This window comes from Galleria mellonella, unplaced genomic scaffold, assembly GCF_026898425.1.
Source record: "Galleria mellonella isolate WM207_F2 unplaced genomic scaffold, CSIRO_AGI_GalMel_v1 utg32, whole genome shotgun sequence".
Classification (NCBI taxonomy): Eukaryota; Metazoa; Arthropoda; class Insecta; order Lepidoptera; family Pyralidae; genus Galleria; species Galleria mellonella.
The window spans coordinates 2,552,244-2,576,892 of NW_026442075.1; the positions used below are offsets into that span (position 1 = coordinate 2,552,244).

The window sequence follows — 24,649 nt, forward strand, 5'->3', positions numbered from 1 at the left end:
AAAGCCACCCCTACCTTTCCCATGGGTAGCATAAGAGGCGACTAAAGAAGGGCGAGGGGTGGGCAGCAGCGTCACTTTTGAAACATCTCCAAAGCCTATTTGCGGTTGTCAACCTGCCTGCCAATCGTAGCGACTACTGGAAAAATACCCTAAGGGGAGGAAGTTAATGTTCAGCAGTGGACAGTTAAAGATAAGACAAAATTTTTCCATGGAGTTGAATCCAGGAACTTCAGGTTATTATTTACGCTACGTTAGACTGTATGTGTGTGTGTGTGTATGTGTAACAGAACAAGTCTCTTTAATGTACATAGATTATTTAATTACTTGCGGTGCTAATTGGTATACTGCAACAATAAGTACAATAGCATCAGGACTATCAGATCCAATTAAGAATGCGAGTCAATTGATGGCACACACAATACGTTCAGATAGTAAGTGGGCTGAAGAAAGGGCGCCAACTGGCACGCATGCGCTACCAAAATTGTTGGGAAGACCAACAGTCACGAGGAGTTAGTGTTCGCGTAGACGTCACCAAGTGAGGACGTCGAAAAATAACCCGGTGAACGTGAACGTAACTCGAGACCTCCTATTAAAACAGCATTAGTGGTTATACGGACTGTGGAATTAAAAATGTATTAAGGTGTTGACACTTACGGGAGGTTACGAGAGCTGATGGTTGCTAGGTCGATGAACAGGTAGGGGTCGTGCAATGCGCGACGTGCGTGATGATAGCACTCGGCGTGTACGTCCTACTGACAGTGTTGGACTTCTGTGTTCCACTATATCATCACCAGTTCGCCGTACATGTGCCTGGTGGGCCTCAGCTTGCTGATGAACTGGCACATAAACACGGCTTCATCAATCATGGACAGGTAAGAACTTACAAAGTTGGTTGCGAAATAAATTATTTTACGTCGTCATCGGTTTGCGGTCAAATTTTAAATGAAAATTCGTTGTTGCTGTAAACAATTCTTTTGTATCCAGTTCTAACTGAGACTCTTAAATAACATAGGAAAAAGTGAAAATGTTTCCAGTTTATGATTCTTTTATGAGTCTTTCGTGCAATCTTATCTGAAATTACAACGAGTTCGTTGTACTTTAAAATTGAAATATTATATTCTTAAGCCTTTTTAATACATCGGAGGAAATTGGAGGGCGGAAATTTCAAGCTCCCGGAAATTAATCAAAAATTAAACTGTCGAGAGGTTTTTTAAAAGAAACTCGGGGGAAATCCGTTTGCACTTATCGTTGGAACGGACGAAACGAATAAGCCCAGTTGAAATTAGACTTGAGAACTTTGGAAAATAACTTGTATTTTTTTTTTATAAATTATTTAATAATGTACTCCGTGCAATATTTAATGAGATTGAGCATAAAATTTTCACAAATTCATATATTAGCTGTATTATGCGATTTTGAAATATGATAAAATTATATCATATTTGTTAATTTTGAATATCTGTTTGTGTAGCTTTCTTTTCATCTATTCATTTCCAAATAGAAATGAGTGATACTAAAATAAATACATCCGAGTAATAAATAATAACAAACGATTTTAATAAAAATCTTTGATTTTTTTTTAAAGGAATCCTTGTTTATTTTATTTTATTAATATGTTTTAATAATATATTTTGGAAGAGTACAAACATCTATATTATAGTATCAATGTATTATTAAAAGAAAATTAAATACCTAGTATTTACTTTCATATGTTAGAATTTGATGAAACTAATTAATTAATACATAAAATTAATTAATTTCATGCAAATTAAAACTCTTATTAAATCTAAATATTTTCTTTTTTCCGATCATTTTTTCGATCTTTCTCTCTTGTCTGCTTTTTTTTCTAAACGATGTAGACACAAATAAAATGTAAGCGTACTGTCTTAACGCCTTCATCCGTAAAGAATTTTCCATGACAAATATTCCAAGGAGCAAACTTCTCTCCCCCAATTCTCATTTCTTGGTACGCACTTTGTTTTTGTCCAGTTGTTTGTGTTGATATATTGTCTTCAACACCTGCGTAAATCATATAAATAAAACTTGTTTTTAGATGTAAATCTTAATTTATAAACATCCTATATCACGCTATTCGTTCATACTATTTTCCGAAGCCGCTGAACAGATTTTAATGAAATTCTATCTATTCTATAAATGTGGATTGTTTGCTCCAAATTGGGAGACAGGATAGTTTTTATTTGTAGTGGCAAATTAATGTTTGTCGAGTCAGTATACTTACATTTTTAAGCTACTTCCAGAAAGCGATTGTCAAGCCGTTTGATTTTTTTTTTATTTTAATGTTACACGATTATTTCATCAATTATGAACCGATTTCCGTAATTATTTTTGTAATCCATGAGGCTTACAAGCTTCAAAAAAAGCAGGTTCTCAACACGGTTGTATATTTTATTTATATATTTATTTATAACATATTATATTTATGTTTGTTACTTCATAACTCCGACAGTTATAAACTGATTTAGATTATTTTTATCTGAAAAGATATATTTACAGATGGGTCCGATAGAAATTTTATAAAAATCGATTCAATAGTTTAGTTTTGAAATCAGAATCTGAGATTTGTCGCTATTGAAGTAATTTCCTCTTGTGAAATACCATATTAAATTTTCTTAAGAATAGATAAGTGTTTAAATAGATTTTATTACGTCGCCATTTTTTCTGTTATTCTATTTGTTTTATCATAATACATGAATATATAAATAGTATCGATATTTCTAAAATTAATTCTCATTGAAACGTTAATCGAATTCTCTCCAAACAATATAATATAAGTAATTAAGTTTTTAATTAGTTTATATGAAACGGGCTGTTCAAACGATGTCGCACGCGTTAATTATCCGGTCTAATTAACAAATAGGTTAATATGTCCAAATCAACAACATCCAAATTTTAGTTCCCGTAAACTTTTCTCAGGAACGAGATGATATTTATGCTGAGGTAATCAGTATATTTCATATAAATACTGAATATTGTGTAATGTTGATTTTGAGGTACCTACCATTCTCCAAACTCACCAGAGGGAGACTGAACAAAAGTCATTTGCTGGGATACCTCTGTCCCATTCGTGTTTCTACCATTAAGCATTTGTATTTGCATGGCTGTGTTTTGGTTTGAAAGGTGGGATATGGTAGTGAATTTACAGGGTACAGAGAAATAACACCTGAGTCCTCAGGAATGGCAACGCATGGGGGGTATCATGGGCGAAACAGTATACTTTGTTATGTTTATAATACTGATCATATCTATAGGCGACGGCTACCACTTTCTATCAGGTGGGCCGTCAGCTTGTTTGCCATTCTAAGTTGGATAAAAAAAATAAGCATGAGTAGTGCTAGTTCCGCTCCGGTATCTATATATTGGTTTCTTCTAGACATTTATGGTGGCAAAAATGTCGTCACCCATTTCGTTATCATTTACATCGGTCGGATATCTATATTAATATTGATCGGCTGCTATATTTCGATATTATAAAAGTTTTTACTCTGTTGACGAATTTTTCAAAAAAGAATAGATAAATAACTAATATAGTTGTCGATGATAAATTAATCAGTTCCTATCAAAATGGGACATTTACATGCTATTCTGTAATGGCTAAATAGGCACGAAACTTTATGTAATATAAGACTACCGATACCTACCCTATTTAATGCAAATAAATTTATTATTATTATATATTACTAGTTGATTCGGTTATCGTTGTTTTACCATATACATTCTTTCTAGAAATATACATGAAAATTTATCATACTACAATTATTATATTCGATTGCCATTTTGAAACCATATTGCGGCATATAAAAACTGCGAAAAAAATAGGGGTTGATCGTAAAAGGGCGAAAATGTAAAGTTGTATTTTTCAATGCTAAATCATAATAAAATAAAAATAAAACAAATAGTTAAAAAAAAAAATTTGGGTAGGATCACCCTTATCATTGATGGGTATGAAAAATAGATGTTGGCCTATTCTCAGACCTATCCAATATGCAAACAAAATTTCATAAAAATCTATATTGTAGCTACTATAAAACATATATATATATATATTTATATATATATATATGTTTTATAGTATGTCTCAGAATCGTGTTGGTATTCTGTGTAGTTTAAACATTAAACTCTGCAAGGGACGTAGTTACCATCGCACGAATTGGCTTTACTTTGCTTCAACTTTTTTTTAATATATTACGCAGTATCCTTATTAACAGAATATTAATTTACTCAAATAGCTTATTTAAGTAGCTAATATTAACTCTTGTTAGTATATTTAGTTACTTAATACGAGTATCTAATACTTAAGTTTTTTTTTTAATAAAGTGTATTTGAAAATCTCAATGCTAATGGTTTATAACCAGTTTTTCCCTTTTATTTCACATGGAAAAAATATAACTTAATGTACATTACGTATAAAATTTGAGTTAAATTCAGCACGATGGTTTCCAGGGGGACCACGGGGGGTCGACCTGATAAGATATATAAGCAACGAGACTGGTAATCCGCATTTCTAACAATTTTGTCTTCACTATGCTTACATACGTATTAGGTAGTTTGATAAAATCTTCATGATACCGTTCGATAGATAATCGCAACGATTTTTATATGACTATGTAAGTGAGCGAGATAGTATATATTTGAAAGCAAAAATTGCCTGTAAAATTTTTTATGCCCACCATAATCGAAATTACGACCTATGAGGTTTTACTGATGACTATACTGATGTAGCAGTATAATAAATTACCTGCCATTGGTCGCGGATTCGATTCCTGCATAATACAAACATTTGTATTCATGGGTATGTCGGTTAATCACTTTGTGTTGGTTTGGGTATTTTTTTTATCCAAAATGTATAGGGATTTATGATATAGTATATAGACTATGGAGAAATATTAGTTTGATCCAATAAAAATAAATATTTTTTTTTATACAACTTAGAATGGCAAACAAGCTGACGGCCCACCTGATGGAAAGTGGTAATCGTCGCATATAGACATGAGCAGTACCATGGACATAACAGAGTATATCGTTTCGCCCATGATACCCCCCATGCGTTGCCATTCCTGAGGACTCAGATGTTATTCCTCTGTACCCTGTACATTCACTGCCATATATGTTAGTGCTATGATATACATTGAAAGTTAAAAAGATCATATTTATTTATTTATTTAAACTTTAATGTACAGTGAAACTATATACCTACATATGGCGAACTTAACACTTGTTCTCTACCAGTCAACAATTAATAATAACAATAATATCACACTCCCAGAGAGAGACTTTGTACAAAAGTCGATTGCTTGGGTACCTCTGTCCCATTCGTGTTTCAACCGTGAAGCAGTTGTGTTTGCATGGCCGTGTTTCGGTTTGAAGGGTGGGATATGGCGTGAATTTACTGGGTACAGAGGAATAACACCTGAGTCCTCAGGAATGGCAACGCATGGGAGGTATTATGGGCGAAACAGTATACTCTGTTTTTTTTAATGGATGATTATGGAATGGTAACCCCACCCGTGCTATCGGTATACACCGGCGGGGTACCAGTGAAGGATGACAGGTGAGGATGAAGCAGGTCAGTTAGCTCATCGTAACGAATTCAACAAGAATTATTCACGATAGTTTCCAGGGGAAACCACGTGGAGGTCGACCTAATAAGGCATATTGCTAGCAATGGGGCTGAGTATACTCTGTTATGTCCATGGTACTGCTCATGTCTATAGGCGACGGTTACCACTTTACATCAGGTGGGCCGTCAGCTTGTTTGCCATTCTAAGTTGTATAATAAAAAAACACACATAAAACAATGTCAAAAATATAAGTATTTATATATAATAAGCTTAGAATAGCAGAAATTTATATAAACAATAAGTATTTAAGTATGTCTATCAATTGTCTAGCAACCATAGTTATATTATCTGTGACCATAGTAAAAGATGTTCTCAGTCTGTGACTAGATGGCGCTGCGTAATACATCTAGCTTTGTTGATTAATAATTCATTATTATTATACGGAACCTTTCTACCACGACCACGGTCCAGCAAATGAATTGGAAAATTGTTTACACCATAAGTAATTTACGTTTGTTCGTAACTCGACATTTAATATTTATGAAAAACATTACTGACTTCCCGGGCCTTCTTTAATGTGCCTAACAAAAGAGTTTTATTTTGTAAAAAATATATATATATATATATCTGCTTTGAAATGACCCAGTTTTTTATTTGTGCCAGCTACATTACGGATAGGCAGATATATATAATACAAGCAACTGATTATTGCATTTGGAGCGGGAAATCGCATTGTACACGTTCTCGGAAGCTTAAAGTGTATTTATTATTGTTTTTTATTCAAACGGACCTCTCTATTAAAATATTCCATTTTCAAAATAATGTAACAAAATTTATTTACATTTCATTTATTTGCTTTCACTTACACAAATAAATATTTATGAGTATTTCAATATGGTTTATGAATGTGCACCCTTTCTAAGAATCGTAAGTATAAATATAGAATATGACGGCGCGTTTATATAATAAAACGTATAAACATGTTTTTTTTTTCAAAGATAAAGATCTTTTTTTTCAATCAATTTCAATCTTTCAAATCAAAATTTCAAATCTTTCAATTTTTTTTTTGTTTTAAAGTGTAAAACAATAATGATTTAAATGCATATATATGTATTATTTAGATAGATAGATAAATAATTTATTTACATTACTTACAGTACACAAATTACAGTAAAAAAAAAACATACACATAATACACAGTAAAAAAGATAAAAGAATGAAAATATGATATATATGATATATCTATATATAGCAATAAAAAAACAAAATAATAACTGTTATAAATTTTGTCTGTCTGTCTGTACGTTTGTTCCGGTATTAAGCAAAAGCTACTGCAACAAATTGGCTGCACTTTCTATAGTATATATATATATATATATATATATATATATATATATATATATATATATATATATATATATATATATATTATACAGTACAACAATACCTACTTGTACAACAATTAGTCCTTTACCTTAAGGTTGTTTTAAAAAGATTGCTCTCAACAATAAGACCGCCTTACTGTACTTGTACAACTGTATCGTTATATTTATTAATTGTCTTGCTTATTTCCTATATTGTATAATGCAAATAAAGTATACTAATTCATTCATTCATTCATATTTTAGGAGGTCCAACTTAAAATCTGGTGTATGTTGCATCTTAATATGCCAGTTGTAAATGGTCTATTCCATTGATTTTCCTACTTTCTGTACGCGACACAACTGCCGGTAAATAATACGTACATACCTGAGGGCCTACCATGAAATATTTATCATCATTACCATAACATATACCATAGATCTTTCGGAGTCGAACGAAACACAAATTTGGTATTAAAATTACAGAATACATGTCCGTTTAAAAATATTGAAACTGTTGAAATATCGTTCCTTTAGATTTTTATGTTAGGACTAGCGGCCCGTCCCGGTGTCGCACGGGTGGACATTTTTAACATTTCCCTTCACTGCTCTGCTCCTATTGATAGTAGCGTAATGGAAAGTATACTAATAACCTGCCCAGGAGTATGAAGAATAATTGTACCGAGTTTCGTTAAAATCCGTCGAGTAGTTTTTGTTTCTATAACGAACATACAGACAGATAGACAAAAATTTTACTGATTGCATTTTTGGCATCAGTATCGATCACTAATCACCCCCTGATAGTTATTTTGGAAATATATTTCATGTACAGAATTGATCTCTCTACAGATTTATTATAAGTATAAATTTATGATGAACAAAAAGTTAAGCTCCATTTACTAGTCCGATTTCGGTATGAATGAAAACAGGAAATTGAGTCCAAAAATTTGGTATTTCATTTCATGGTAGACCTCCTGAATTCTAATGTCGACGTTTCTCTTTCTGAAATCTACGCATACGAAATAAAGGATAAAAAACTTATGAGAAATAAAAATCTTGGTAGGTAAATGTTATACGATGCCTGATTCTCAAGTTAAGATATTTGTTTGTATTTCGGTTTGAAGGGTGGGATATGGCGTAAATTTACAACGTACATAGAAATAACATCTGAATCCTCAGGAATGGCAACGCATGGGGGTATCATGGGCGAAACAGAATGTGTGTGTACTGTTATGTCCATGGTACTGCTCATGTCTATAGGCGACGGTTACCACTTTCCATTAGGTGGGCCGTCAGCTTGTTTGCCAGTCTAAGTCGTATAAAAAAAAAAACAATTATAAGAAACAGTCACAATGAGAAAACAATGGGCGACCTTATCATCTCCAGCTTTCAAATATACATAATTAAATGAAGAGAAAAATACTTCATGCCTCTTTTATGTATTAAAACATCTCAAAATGGCCGTTGAAATATAGGTATATGTATATAATTCTTTTTTCTTAAAAAAATATTTTGAAATATTAATGAAACCGTAATATTTATTCAAAGTCCAGTCCGCTGTGTTCGGGATTGAAATCCGTTTCTATAGAAATTAAATTTTCATTTTAAATATTTATAAAATTTCTTTCTAATAGGGTTGGAACTGTAATTGGATTTAAATATTAATAAATTTTTAATATTTTTTTACCTCCAACTCGCTTGTAGCCAACCGTCGTTTCACTGTATTCCTGTCCTTCATTAATCTTATTTTGTATACAAAAGTATCCGATTAAAGATTTATATACTTCAGACACTATTATATTTATAATTATTTTATATTTATTTAGCACTTGGTAACCGACTATCTTGACAGCGAAGGGTTTAATATTAATATAAATACTTGCTTCTATACAAATACTTTTATTTGGCTGTAGGTTCAGTTTTCTCAATGATTATACAAAAGTACGTCTTATTAGATGGAGTGATAACCTCAAATGCATTGCAGGGAGTCAGTGAATGTAGGTAGCTCAGGACCGTTCCTTATGGCGGTCTATGAGGGAGGCCTATGTCCAGCAGTGGACGGATAATGGTTTAAATAATGATGATGTCTAATTAGCTTGATCTTGATGTTTTCTCTATGTATTGTATAATATATTAAATTTTATATTTTCACGTTACATGTTTTTAGGTTAAATAAATGGGGAATGGTCTAATAAATAGGAAATATTGCGATTATTTATGTAAACTTTAATAATTTAAATAAATTATCACGACGTTTCGACCATGTTACACTGGCCGTGGTCGCGAGTAGACTGACGTGGCGTTATCACGTCTCCGCTTTCGAGGCAGAGGTTTTCTCTGCTACCCACACATTGTCCTGCATCACATAAATTGTGTTACTATACTGAGGGTTTCTGCTCATAACGCTGACCGTGTCTTTATTCGATACATTTACCAACTGTACACTATAGCGAGGTAATGTTTTTATAGTACTGGGTAATATATTACGTAGATTTGTCTTTTAAAAAATATCAAGTGTGTAGTAATATTAGGTTTGCTTAGTTAGTTGTATTGCAACCGAATGGTAAGCGGTTACCAGCCTATGAACGTCTGCAATACCAGGGGTATTACACGCGCGTTACTGCCTCTGAACAAACCTTTTTATCTTTTTTTTTAATAGAATACGGTAACAGCTTATCATCAGGTGGGCCGTATGCTTGCTTGCCACCTCAACGGTTTAAGTGGTATAAAAAAACGAGCGAACGGTTTCGAAATAAATTTGGCACAAAAATAAACCATATCCTGAATAAAACGTTACATCCTAAATTACTCGGGAAAAGCCGCGGTTCCAATTAGTATTATAAATATGAAATTTTGTAAGGATAATGGAAGTTTGTTACTTATTGAGTGTTAAATGGCTGAACGAATTTCAATGAAATTTATGTTTAAATATCCTCCCATTATAGAGAGAGATTCATACCCGACAGTGGGATGTTAATGGATTGTTAATGTAAGCCGTTTAGACCACGTACTTTGTAAAAGACTCAGCCATAATTCCATACAAATTTTACCCTTTTTGCAGCAGCATCCCTCTTGAAAGCCGTAAAAAAGCTGATGGTCCATCAACTTGAATAATTTTGAATTCGACATAACAATTACAAAATGAATCTTATTCAAGTAAAAAATGGATTCTAGTTTTCAACCGATTTCAAAAAAGCAGGAAGTTCTCTGTTCGGTTGTATTTTACTTTTATTTGTTATTCCAGAATTCCATCTTTTACAATACAAACCGATTTGAAATGTTTTAGTCTGGAAGGATATACATAGTCGTATAGAAATATTATCAAAATCGGTACAGTAGTTTAGTTTAAAAAAAATTGGTTTTACCTAGACTGAAGTCGGTGCTTTTTTTTGGAGAATAAAATCTATTTGTTAAAATAGGCTGTATGGCATAAAACGAGAATATTCTAATAGGTGTACCTATCATCATCAAATCAGCTCTTAATTTTTTTTTTATACAACTTAGAATGGCAAACAAGCTGACGGCCCACCTGGTGGAAAGTGTAACCGTCGCCTATAGACATGAGCAGTATCATGGACATAACAGAGTATACTGTTTCGCCCATGATACCCCCCCATGCGTTGCCATTCCTGAGGGCTCAGATGTTATTCCTCTGTACCCTGTAAATTCACGCCATATCCCACCCTTCAAACCGAAACACAGCCATGCAAACACAACTGCTTCACGGTAGAAACACGAATGGGACAGAGGTACCCAGGCAATCGACTTTTGTACAAAGTCTCCCTCTGGTGGTGGTGATGGTGAATCTCCCTCAGCTCTTACCTGTCCACTGCTGAACATAAGCCTCCCTCTTAGGGAGTGTTGTCAGTAATTGCCACGTTTGGTAGGTGGGTTGACAACTGTAGTTTAGGCTTTAGAGATGTTTAAAGAGGGATGCCGCCGTCCATCCTTCGTCTTCTCTTAGTCACATTTTACAGCACAGACGGAATAGAAAGTGTTGGCCTATTCTATGCTGGGACCACTCAGTCGACAGTGTACCTATAACTACCTACATTTCCATCTATTACCTGAAATTTGAGAAAAAAAACCTCATTATTTTCAAAACCGAGTTCTTTTGTTAAGTATTGGGGTTTGATAACATTACTGGGGCGGCCGTAATTCCGCCTTAACGGTCTATCAATAAGTGCAAGATACGTTTCCAGTGGCCATTCCGAGGGTTCTCTTATAAACAAGGTAAGTCTACGATACAGAGTTCGATTTGCTGTAAAAAATAGGTACCTAAATAAGTTTTGTACACATTTAGTATGTAGGTACATTTGTATAGATAATAAAAAAATAAGAATCAGTAATGAAAATGAAAAAAATATATATAAAGGTTGCCTGGAAGAGATCGCTTTTAGCGATAAGGTCGCCCATTGTTTTGTCACTGAAATTATGTCTTGTAATTGTTTGTATCTATAATTTTTTTATGTAATATTTTGGAAGAAACAATGAAGAGTATCTATTATGTTTTTTTTTATGCAACTTAGAACTGACGGCGCACTTGATGGAAAGTGGTAATCGTCGCCTAGTGACATGAGCAGTAGTATGGACATAATAGAATATACTGTTTCGCCCATGGTACCCCTCATGCGTTGCCATACCTGAGGACTCAGGTGTTATTCCTCTGTTCCCTGTAAATTTACGCCATATCCCATCCTTCAAACTGAAACACAGCTATGCAAACACAACTGCTTTACGGTAGAAACACGCATGGGACAGAGGTACCCAAACAATCGACTTTTGTACAAAGTCTCCCTCTGATATGTATATATATATATATATATATATATATATATATATATATATATATATATATATATATATATATATATATATATATATATATATATATATATATATATAACATTTTTATTAATATAAAGATACAGCACACAGTTTTTTTCAAATTTAAGTATAATAACAGTTTTTTTTATACCATTATAAATATTTTTGTTTAGACGCGACTAGAAATAAATAACTATGTATTCGTAAGTATAATATAAAGATAAGTGAATAAAAATGCAATGTAAAATAATAATTACGTCATTGACGTAAAATTTTTTATATACATGCCCATAATATCATACATTTGCTGTCGGCTAAACAAAGAGCCATTTAACCCACACATATATGGAGCTTGTTTCATTTGCACACACATTTATCTTCATAAATCAGCTAAATTTCGTTACGGTTATGAGATGGAAAAGGACAGGCTATACTTATCTCAGGCAGCAAACGAATCTGCGGGTAAAGCGCTATAGTGTTCAAATATACAAGTTGCCAACACCTCGCCAATGGCGATTAGTTGCAAGTATTTTTATTATTATTATTTCAGCCGTTAACTGTCCACTGCTGGACTATAAGCCTTCTTTTTTTTTATATACAACTTAGAATGGCAAACAAGCTGACGGCCCACCTGATGGAAAGTGGTAACCGTCGCCTATAGACATGAGCAGTAGCATGGACATAACAGAGTATACTGTTTCGCTCATGATACCCCATGCGTTGCCATTCCTGAGGACTCAGATGTTATTCCTCTGTACCCTGTAAATTCACGCCATATCCCACCCTTCAAACCGAAACACAGCCATGCAAACACAACTGCTTCACGGTTAAAACACGAATGGGACAGAGGTGCCCAAGCCTTTTGTACAAAGACTCCCTCTGATCTCCCTCACTATAAAAAGAGTTTTGCCAGTAGTGACCACGCTTGTCAGACGATTTGGCAACCGAGGTTAGGCTTTGATGATGTTTTAAAGGGGTTCGCTGCTGCTTATTGCTCGACCATTAAATTTCTTTAGTCTCTCTTATCTAATGGGTCGACCCATAGAAAAGGAAGAAGTGGCCCAGTCAACACCAGGATCACATGATTAATTTCAAATAGATATTTAAATATATATGTAAGTTGTTTTGCCAATGACATTGCGTTGCAAGCACGTTGTATCTCAATATCTAGTATAATGGTATATTTTATAAACTTACTATGTTTGTCGTTTCCAACAATTGTTTCGACTTCATCCCGTAGTCTTGTTCAAGGGGTGTACGGCGCTTTGCGTCACAGCGTCTCATCTCGTACTGCGGCTTGCAGCTCGCACCGACATCTTCACGGCCTTTTTGAGTTGTATCTCACAGTGCAGTATTTATTTAATACAAAAATCGCACAGCTATTAGAAATATTATATGCTATTTATTTATTTATTCTTTAATGTCTATATTATAAAAAAAGGCCGGTACAAAATGCGGACTTCCTACTATATAGAATTCTCTCACAGTCAACCATGCCAACCAACAAGACATGCTATGTCTCTTATAAATACAGCCAATAACAGATTTTAATTATATAAATGAAAATTATAATTCTAAAGCAAAGCAGGCAAATATAGCAAGAGTGGGTGTATGTAAATAATGTAAGTTTACCTATGAAAGAAACTATAACAATGAGTTACCATAAAGTCAGGTTGATTAATAGATAAATTAAATAAGATCTATTTTGCTGCAGTTCAGACATCTACAGTAATAATTAAGTAATACAATTCCATGGTAAATTATTGTAAAAAGGTATAGATTTTTATACACTTGTAACATCTTTTCTAGAAATCAAAGTGTAATAACTTTATCTCTAACATAAGGCCTACTTTCAAGTTTCTTAGTGAAAAGGCAAGAGCGATAAATACAATTTAATGCCACTACCGCGATACAGTGTATGACTTTCACCCTACTTAAACCTTGTAAATAGGCGTGGAGGGTTGTTTAGCCTTACTGTGTAGGGTAGAACGATCCTAGCGGACTTTGTAATAATTTAAACCTTCTTAAAAGCTACATAAGGTTGTAAATTCGAAATGAGAATTTTTTTTCAACTGTAACATTTGTAAAAAACTTTATTTATATTATTTTTAGATTAATAGTAATGTATTTGATAAGTATCAATTTAAAATTAATTATTTTATTAAAAAAAATATGTAAAGAAACAGTACATTGTACTACAAATAAATAGCGAGGTAATCAGACACATACATCGGTGTGTCCTCGCCTCCTACGATACCCAGGAAGGTGCGACTCATTCTATTGTGTTTCGGTTTGAAGGGTGGGATATGGCGTGAATTTACTGGGTACAGAGGAATAACACCTGAGTCCTCAGGAATGGCAACACATGGGGGGTATCATGGGCGAAACAGTATACTCTGTTATGTCCATGGTATTACTCATGTTTATAGGCGACGGTTACCACTTTCCATCAGGTGGGCCGTCAGCTTGTTTGCCATTCTAAGTTGTATAAAAAAAAATATTGTGGGACCAAACGTGCAATTATTTGCATGTGATTATTATTCTAATGATTACGTACAAATAGTATGTGATCATTAGAAAAAAGAGTTAAATATTTTTTCTTTTATTTTTCTTTTATCGAGATAAAAGCAATCTGCTCGATTATCAAATAATTTATTGCCATTAGTTACAAATACACGTAATTGATGATCATTATCCTCTTTCTTCTATCCTGAGGATATTGTTAGAGTCGATGGAGGGGAATTCGGCACAATAAACTAATAAAATGAAAAGGTACATCAAATATATAGGAATTAATAACTTTTCCGTTTGAAAGCGATTTAAAACTATTTACCTCAACATATATATGTTATCATATACATATACATAAATAGAAAAAATATACATCTACACTAATATTATAAAGAGGGAAGATATGTATTTTTATGTGTATGTTTGTAATGAATAAACTCAAAAACTATTTTGCCGATTTCAAAAAATGCTTTCACCATTAGAAAGCTATATTCACTCTGAGTAACATAGGCTGTATTTATTGCTAGATAAGTTTAGGGATCCTTACTAAAACCTTATTAATGTAACTCAAGGTGTAAAAAATGCTATAAAATATCTTTCGTCACGTGCACTGCGGAAACTATTGGTGATAGAACAAAAGTATGTTCTACAATATTGAAGAAAATATCAATAACTACAAAAAACTTCGCGATACTATATGTCTTACTATTATCGTTATGTTATAACATATAATATTATATTACTAGTGGTTACTATAGTAACCACTAGTAATATAATATTATAAAAGGCCGCTAGTAATATAATATTATAAAGTGGAAAGATTTGACTGTTTGTCTGTAATGGGTTAACTTAAAAACTGCTCAACCGATTTTTAAAATTATTTCACTTATAGAAAGATATATTATCAGCGAGTAATATAGGCTATAATTATATGACTAGCTATATTTCTCGGTTCCGCCTGCGTCAATCAGTACAATATGTGCTAAATTAAGATATAACCTACCCGTGTACCAAATTTTAATTAAATCCCTTTAGTAGTTCATGCGTGAAAGAATAATAAACATTCATCCATCCATACATCGTTACAAATTCTTGTGTCTACAATATTGATAGGATTTTCGAAAATTTTGGAAATTTTGAAAATCATGGACATAACAGAGTATATTGTTTCGCCCATGATACCCTCCATGCGTTGCCATTCCTGAGGACTCAGATGTTATTCCTCTGTACCCTGTAAATTCACGCCATATCCCACCCTTCAAATCGAAACACAGCAAACATAACTGCTTCATGGTAGTCTCCCTCTAGTCAAGTCAAGGTTCAAGTCCGAAGCCATGGCCGCATAGCTAGTAAATAAATTGGCCCATATTACTTGCTAATAATGTAGTTTTCTATTAGTATTTTTTTTAAATTGTTTAAGTATTTTTTAATTTATCTTTTACATAGAAAGAAAACCTTTCCTCTATGTAATATCAGTTTAGATTGGTAAAAAAGGAAATTATTTTACACTGCGACGTTTCCAAATAACGGGAAAAAGGCAAGGCAGGGATTGAAAGGATATTGCCTAATTCTGTCTTATATTCATTACATTTACCAATTATATAAAGAAAATGTAGAAATAATGTAAAACAGCGGGGTGCACAATGGGACATTTCATTTGAATTTTCCACATCGAACTGCAGTTACGTTGTACTGTCGACAGATGGCGCCCAAAGTCGTAAGTTAAGTCTATTTGGCTCGGTAACTTACTTTGTGGACGGAATTTGGTCCCTTTACTTTCATTCGGGTCTTGTAATAGGTACTTGTTATAGATATTGCTGGGACTTGAATGTAGGATATTTCTGTTTCAATTATGGAATATCTGGAAAATCTGGAATTAAATTTGAATAGATAGGTACCCAATTTTGATCGTTGCTGTACCTATACTTTGTCTGTTATATACAGCATGAATTATAAATCTGTAGAATAATTTACAGAGCGTTCTATCAGTGAAAATGTATAAATGAGTCAAAAATACTCAAAAAAAAAAATTATAAGCCATTCAAACTAACTCATCATCACCACCTTCCTACAATGATTCTAATTATTTATTTGGAGTCAGCGTAATATGTTTTCCCCTACCATTCCACTGTATTCGCAGTCATTTCCGCCTTCACTCCCATTATGTCCATATCATCTTTCATACGGCCCATCCATGTTTTGTAGTTTACCCTCTGCCCATATAGCCATCCAGATTCATACTTAATACCTATATTTAGTATATCATCCTCCTGTATACAAAAGGCCAATTATATTTTATACAATTTACTGGGTACAGAGGAATAACACCTGATTCCTCAGGAATGGCAACGCATGAGGGGTATCATGGGCGAAACAGCATACTCTGTTATGTCCATGGTACTGCTCATGTCTATAGGTGACGGTTACCACTTTCCATTAGGTGGGCCGTCAGCTTGTTTGCCATTCTAAGTTGTATAAAAAAAAAAAACAATTAATAGTAATTATTATATAATTAGGAAATTTATTACTAAAATACGCCGTTACGAACTGTGTACAGTTGCATAGTTTTATACTCTTTGAATTAAGAATGATTTTACAGCTAATCTAATAATTAAGTTAATCATATTTTTTTTATACCACTAAGGTGGCAAACAAGCATACGGGCCACTGGATGGTAAGCGGTTACCGTAGTCTATGAACGCCTGCAATACCAGGGTTATTACGCGCGCATTGCCAACCCTGAAGAAACCTCTTTACCCCCTTTTGAAGAGCCCTATCCTATAGTTTCTTCAGGGAAAACCTCGGCAGGGAGCTCATTCCATAACCTATGTGTTCGTTAGAGAAAACTTCTCCGAAACCGCGTTGTACGCGACCATTTAAGCTGTAGGGTTATTATATAATATTCTAACCTTTATCATACCATATCAATTCAGCCGTCGATTGTCCACTGCTGAGCATAGGCCTCACTCTATTGGAGGATTTTACCAGTAGTTGGCATGCTTGGCAGGCAGGTTGGCACCGCAGCTAGGCCTTGGAGACGTTTTAAGAGAAACGCTGCTGCCCGTCCCTCGACTATTAAGTCCCCTTAATCGATTCTTACGACGCCCACGGAAAAAGAAAGAGTGGCTTATTCTATGCCGGGACCACACTGTATAGAATGCCTTTTTAGGTATTCTAACACTTCTTCAGGTTTACAGGTTTTTTTTTAATGGATGACGATGGAATGGTAACCCCGCCTGCACTATCGGTATATGATGGCAGAGTACCAATGAGAGATGACAGGTGAGGATGAAAGCAGGTCAATTAGGTCTATCGCGATGAATTCAAAAATTAATTATAATAGTTTAAAAGGATAACTGCGTGGAAATCAACCTGATAGGGTATATTGATAGCAATGGTGATTTTAGATCCCATTGCTATCAATGCCTTTTCCCCTAACACTAACTGGTGAGGCGAGTTAGAAATCCTTAACTTAAGAGGGTGACTCTTTCACACGTGTAATAGTAGTTATCAAATATTAGGTTAAAATTGAATGCCAATGTCTTGACGTCGTCAGACAATAAACATATTTTACCAAAGATCTATAACGTAGCACAAAAACGCGTCGACACATTGAAATTAATTAAATCTCGCATAGATGAATGAAAATATTCAGGGAGGTGGCATGAATATGACGACAAAGCCCGATGGAAGTGTGTGGGAACAATAGCTTTTGATAATTGAAATCTCGCACCGACGTACTTTCCGGCATCCTAATTAATCTAGTGCATTCACCTAATATACAAATAGCACACAATGCTTCATTAATGTGTAATTTGTTATCCGTAAACTGTAATATGACAAAGGGCTTTGTGATGCCTCTCTTCTAAAATCTCTATTCTAATTATTATTATTTACACCATAAAGGTGGAAAATAAACATACAGATGGTAAGCGGTTACTGTAGCCTATGGACGCCTGCGACGCTAGGGGTGTCACGTGCGCGTTACCAACCCTGAAGAGACTTTAAAATACCCTTTTTGAACAACCATATACATCCTGAGCGTTTTGTTCTTCTAAAACATTTTTCTAAGAGTATTTTAAATTATTTTTATTGACAGTTTATGTTAAAAGTGGGCTGTTAATTAAATCTATGGTAGCCATTTATGTAGTAATAGCAGCAGGATTTTCAAACAGATATGATATTGAAATCTTTAAAAATCGAGCGTATTCCTTTCTTAAAGGCCAGTATTACGCCTGCAGTTTCTTAGATGTTTTGGGCGCCTATGGGCGGAAGTAATACTTTACGATTAGATGAGTCATATGCTTGTTTATTCCCTATCTTATAAAAAAGTGGGAAAGAATGCTTCCATCTTGATGCAGTTAAATCTTACTGAGCTAGCCGTCTATTTGTTTGCACGAAGTTTATTATAAATATATATCGGGCACATCATTTGAAGAAATGTCTACGATATTGAGAAAAGACCCAGAGAATGAAATTACAGAGTACAGAGGTATAATGCCTTGGTTCTAAGGAATTATAATGTTTGAAGAGTATCTTGGGCGATACAATATCTTCTTTACTGTTCGTGTTTGTAAGCAGGTGACCCATCGGCTTGTTTGCCATTCTATAATAAGTTGCATAAAAAAAGAGACTGTCGTTCTCGGTACAGAAGAGCTTAGTTGGTGGAAGATTAAGGTGATACCGCTTAATACCTATCTGATACAGAAAAGATATAGAAAAAAAATTGGATGAGATCTCTATCCTCGGAAATTAGGGACCGAATTATTAAATTATGTACGCCTCACATAAAGATTCAGCAGCTGTTTGAGTAAATAATAGATATATAAACGTCTTACGTCTTTCAAACCAAAACACTATTATTATTCATCATGTCATACAAGACTTCAACTCTAATATTCTACTGATCATTAGACCAGACATAGATCTGGTAACGTCATAAATTAGATTTTAAAATTAAGGTGTCACTTAATTGGTATCGTAAATACACACATACACACACGCACGCACGCGCACATACACACACACACACGCACGCACGCACGCACGCACACACGCACGTACCTCTTTATTCTAATATTAAATCATATTTATTTTTACTCCATGCAACTACCTTTTACTTTGAATTGTCACTATTGGGGGGGATCTGGTGTCTAAGATACAAGTTACGACTTAATTTAGGCTCCAGATCTCCCACAAATTACGATACTTTTATTTTGTATAAAGTAATAAAAAAAAAATCTTCCGTGTGGCGATGGAGTAAGAATACGTTGCATTTTTTCAATTCCAAAATGTGTAAGATACGACCATGGAGACATAGCATAATATACAAATATAAGGACAAAAAACTGTTGCTTTTTGCGTAGTACACTATTTAAATATAAACTCGGTAAACAGCTTAACCCAAATAAATCAAATGATTCGACTGGTTCAAATAGGGTAAACAATCCTTTGCGAGGTAAGACCTTTTTCTCCAAACCCATATATATAGCAATATGGAAGTACTTTCATGGAAACAAACAACAATATGTCAAACACATCGATAAAGTACTTGACCTATGCTTAAAACGTTGAAAAAGGAAGAGACCCCGCTGTGTCGCGACGATAAATAGTAGTCCTGTCTCATACACGGTTTATATATTTAAATGGAGTTAGGTTCGTATGATATTGCACAGTTTAAAGATGTCTACAACTTGTTTGTGACAGATAATCATAACATTGTCCTAATACTATACGCAGGTAGAGAAGATAAGTCGTTAAACGTTAAGAAGTTGTCATGACGTTACGGAAATAGAGTATCTTAAAAACAGATTGTATTCTGAGGAATTGTTTGAAACGATACCTAAGTCACCTTTTATCATTCCATCGACAGGAAATTCATCCTCACACGCTTGAATCTAAATCACGTACGGTGCGGTTTTAAAGAAATTTTCTCCCGCGAATGCTTAGGCTGTGGAATGAGCTCGCTGCGAACACTATACTCAAATAGTTAATATGACTAAAATAGGATGACCTTAAGGATTTTCACATACGAGCGATTCTTTGTCGACAACGGATGCAATTGAGTGTCGGCAGCGACAGCTGCTGCCGACACTTGACAGTTAGGGTGGGAAGTTATTAGTGACGGGAATTAATGGCCCCATTGCCAACGATATAACTTGTCAGGTTGATCTCCAGGCGGTGCTCCTTGGAAAGGACCATAATTAATAACTGATGAATACGTAAATCATGATCTGGTCAATTGGTCCATTTTCATCCTCATCTATCATATATGGCTATATATTTTTTTATAGAACTTAGAATGGCAAACAAACTGACGGCCCACCTGATAAAAAGTGGTAACCGTCGCCTATAGACATTAGCAGTACCATGGACGTAACAGAGTATACTGTTTCGCCCATGATATCCCCCCATGCGTTGCCATTCCTGAGGACTCAGGTGTTATTCCTCTATACCCAGTAAATTCACGCCATATCCCACCCTTCAAACCGAAATACAACTATGCAAACACAACTACTTCACGGTAGAAACACAAATGGGACAGAGGTGCCCAAGCAATTGACTTTTGTACAAAGTCTCCCTCTAGCTCCAGAGTTAATCAATAGTAATTTATTTTTAATGGGTGAAGATGAAATGGTAACCCCGCCTGCGCTATCGGTGTACGCTGGTGGGGTACTAGTAAAGGGTGATAGGTGAGGATGAAGGCAGGTCAGTTGGTTCATAGTGATCAAGTGAACAAGAATTAACCACTATGGTTTGTAGAGGAAACCGCGTGGCGGTCGACCTGATAGGGTATATTGCTAGCAATGGAGCTGCTAAATCTTATTACTAACAATTCCTTTCATCCCACTCAACAGCAGTTAGGGAGGTATAAACGTACGAATTTTTACTTTTAGAAAATTACTGCTTGGTAATTAGAGCCTTTATTAATATCGACTTAAGGAGATAAGGACTCGTGGAAGATAGAAATTTTAGCACAAAGTAACTTACTAAGATTTTTATTACTGTTATTAGTTCCTAAGATATATTAAAACCTTGTTTAAAAAACAAAAAAATATTTATGTTATTATACATTGTTAGTTAAAATTGTAATGAAATTAAAAAAAATGTATATATTTAATATATTTTAAAATTGTAATTTTGTTAACATGTTCTACTGTTGGTTTTATGTTATAATAGTACTTAATTATATATGAATAATTAACTAATTATATTAACTTAGTATATAGATATAATAAGTATATAAACAAGACATTGGATAACTGGAAAATAAACTTTGACATTAAAGACATAATGAAACAATTTATAAATACAAATCGTCAATAAACAATACTACACTTTTATATGATTTTAATGAGTACGAAAAGAAAAAATACTCCTATATTTAATTTGGAATTGCAATTCGTAAAGATTGCCAGTATCAATTCTATTATTCGTAACATAAATCCTGCACACCAGTCTTAATCCCTAAAAACGTTACTTCCTTCTGAAGTTTCCATTCAGCGATTTTTATTCAATAGATATCCATTTCGATATTGCTTCCGTATTATTCAGATTAGTTGACAATCTTAGAGACTGCAGGAGCTCAGTAGCCAGATTCTCGTAAAAAATATCTTTTAAGTTCAGAATTCTATATAGTTTATAGGCCTATATAAATATAGGCCACTGTTTCATTTCCCGTGTCGTAAGAACAAACTAAGAGAACGTAATGGTTGAGAGAGGGGGAAAAGGGATTGTTAGTAATGAGTTTTCACAGCCCCATTGCTAGCATTACACCCTATCAAGTCGACTTCCACGCGGTTCCCCCTGGAAACCTTAGTGGTTATTTTTTTTTCAAATGGTCACTGTGGGTCAATTGATCTGCCTTCATCCTCATCTATCATCTTTCATTGGTGCCGAGCGTATACCGATAGCGCAGGTGGGGTTACCATTTTATTTTCAGCTTTGGCGTGAATTTACTGGGTACAGAGGAATAACACCTGAATCCTCAGGAATGGCAATGCATGGGAGGTATCATGGGCGAAACAGTATACTCCGTTATGTCCATGGTACGGCTCATGTCTATTGGCGACGGTTACCACTTTCCATCAGGTGGGCCGTCAGCTTGTTTGCCGTTCTAAGTTGTATAAAAAAAGCTGTTATAAAAATGGTTGAGGGATGGGCAACAACGTCCCATTTAAAACATCACCAAAAGCTTATCTGCGGTTGCCAACTTGCCTGCCAAGCGTGGCAACTACTGGTAAAACCTTTCCTTATAGGGGCGGTCTATGTTTAACAATAGACAGACTACATAGTATAAAACAAACTCGCTGTTACTGTTTGTCCGTTCCTATGTATGCTTAAATCTTGAAAATTACGCAACGGATTTTGAAGCGGTTTTTTTTAATAGATAGAGTGATTCAAGAGGAAGGTTTATATGTATAATACATGCATTATATAGTAGAGAAACACTGATAAATTTAAAAGTTTCTAATGTGATGTGATGTAACGTGCCTGGTGCACGTTAGAAGCCGGCGCGGGTCGCTAGTGTATAATAAAATTTTAACAAAACGATATGTATACATACATATGTGTATATGTACATATACCTAAAATATACTGAGAAAACAATACAACGAAGTATCGATTGTATGATTAAAATTGACACCAATTAAGTCGCCTATAATAATTTTCTCGGAATCTATCTGAAATCAATATTACGTAAACGTAATACTAGCGACCTGTTTTATCTGAGGCCTTTTTTTTAAATAAAATTAAGCCCTATTTACTGACAAATAATGTAGTTTTTTATAAGTTAAGTATTATTATTATAAGTTTGAAAAAAGTTAACGTCATGTCACCAATTCGATACCGCTCATATCGATCGGATATCTCTTTTCGAATATTTTAAACTGTTGTCCAATATTACTTTTTGGATAACAAACTTGTAACTAAAATATATAGATGTTGCTGTAAAGTAACCACTTCTAGTAGGTATGTATTATCATTAACGTATTTGTATTCCAAAGTTTAGTACCGTATAAATAATTAATAATTATGTAGCATCAATTAAATTCATGTTTTGGCAAATCAGCGGATTTGATGTCTATCCATTAACCAAAACAAACATCGAAATTTGCATTCGAATACGTCTACAAGCAATAGGGTTATTTTAATTAAAGATATTTGTAATCAATTACATTTTACCATAATCACAATTATGTGAATTCATAATTCCAATAATTATATTGGAATCGTGAATTTATTGATCGTGTAATGAATAAATCATTTTCATTAATTCGGATATGAGTGTAATAAAATTAATTTATCGGCATAATTTGTTAATGCTATTTACACGAGGAAATATTATATTTATTTTTTACTTTAATTGGAGACTTTTTAAATAAAATCTTTTTTAAAATTAATTAAAATGAAATGGTAACCCTGACTGTATAATATAGTCAGAGTTACCATTTTATTTTTATTTCTTTTAGGTTAGACTTTGTTTGTAAAGTAAAAACTGTTGTGAATCAAAATTTATGTAAATTTGTGTTTATCGCGTAGTTAATTAGTATGTAGTATATGTGTGGGTGTAGGTGTAGCTGTGCGTGTGTATGCACGTGCAGTGTGATTATGCATGTGTGTATGTGTGAATTTACAATATCTGTGAAGCAAAAATATTTGTTATCAACGGTTTTGAAAACGGAGTAAATCTGATTTTTATATTTGTTTTTGGAACTATGCAGTATATATTCGATTGATGAAAATAAAATTCCTTTTTCTTTGTTTCAGATTGGAAATTTGAAACATTTTTTCCTATTGTCACACCCACATGTCAGCAAGCGTTCACCAAATTCTAGTACAGAACACGAGACTAGACTGAAAAATGAGCCTCAGGTAAGTTCATTTTACTATTAAAGCCTCAAAAAAGGGGTAAGTTATGTAGTTATGTTTTTGAATAAATGTTTATATGTGTGTTTATAATTTTATGGAATTTAATAAGTGGGGTTAAAGTTATCGACAATATAAAAAAAATATAGCGGCCATAAACTATCGGAAGAACCATACAGAGTTTACATATAAAGTTAAGTGCTGTACATTATATTTATAATCTAGTCTAAATTTCTTTATTGAGATTTCAGCTAATGTTTCAATATTGTTAGTCTTGAATTGTGTATTTACGCCAGTAATTTTAGATATGTCACGTCTTACTCACTAAGTAAATAATTTATACTAATATAATAAACTGGATAAGTTTGTTTGCTTGAAAGCGTTTATCTCTTTTAATAGTCAGATTAGAAAAAATCTTTTTGCATTTGATAGTACTTTTCTTACGTAAGATTACAGATAATTAAGCTTCATGATAAAATCACGGACGAAGTCGGGGGACTT

The 24,649-nt window shown here is 33.8% G+C and overlaps 1 protein-coding gene across 1 annotated transcript in view; it reads left to right on the forward strand.

Annotated features, from left to right (window-relative positions):
• Positions 1–526: 526 nt before the first annotated feature.
• LOC113510830 (furin-like protease 2) overlaps positions 527–24,649 on the forward strand; it is a 55,622-nt gene continuing 31,499 nt past the window's right edge. The window contains exons 1-2 of the mRNA XM_052896335.1: positions 527–872; positions 24,050–24,154. Coding sequence (XP_052752295.1) covers positions 726–872; positions 24,050–24,154 — 252 coding nt within the window. The 5' untranslated portion in view covers positions 527–725. The remainder of the gene's footprint in view (positions 873–24,049; positions 24,155–24,649) is intronic.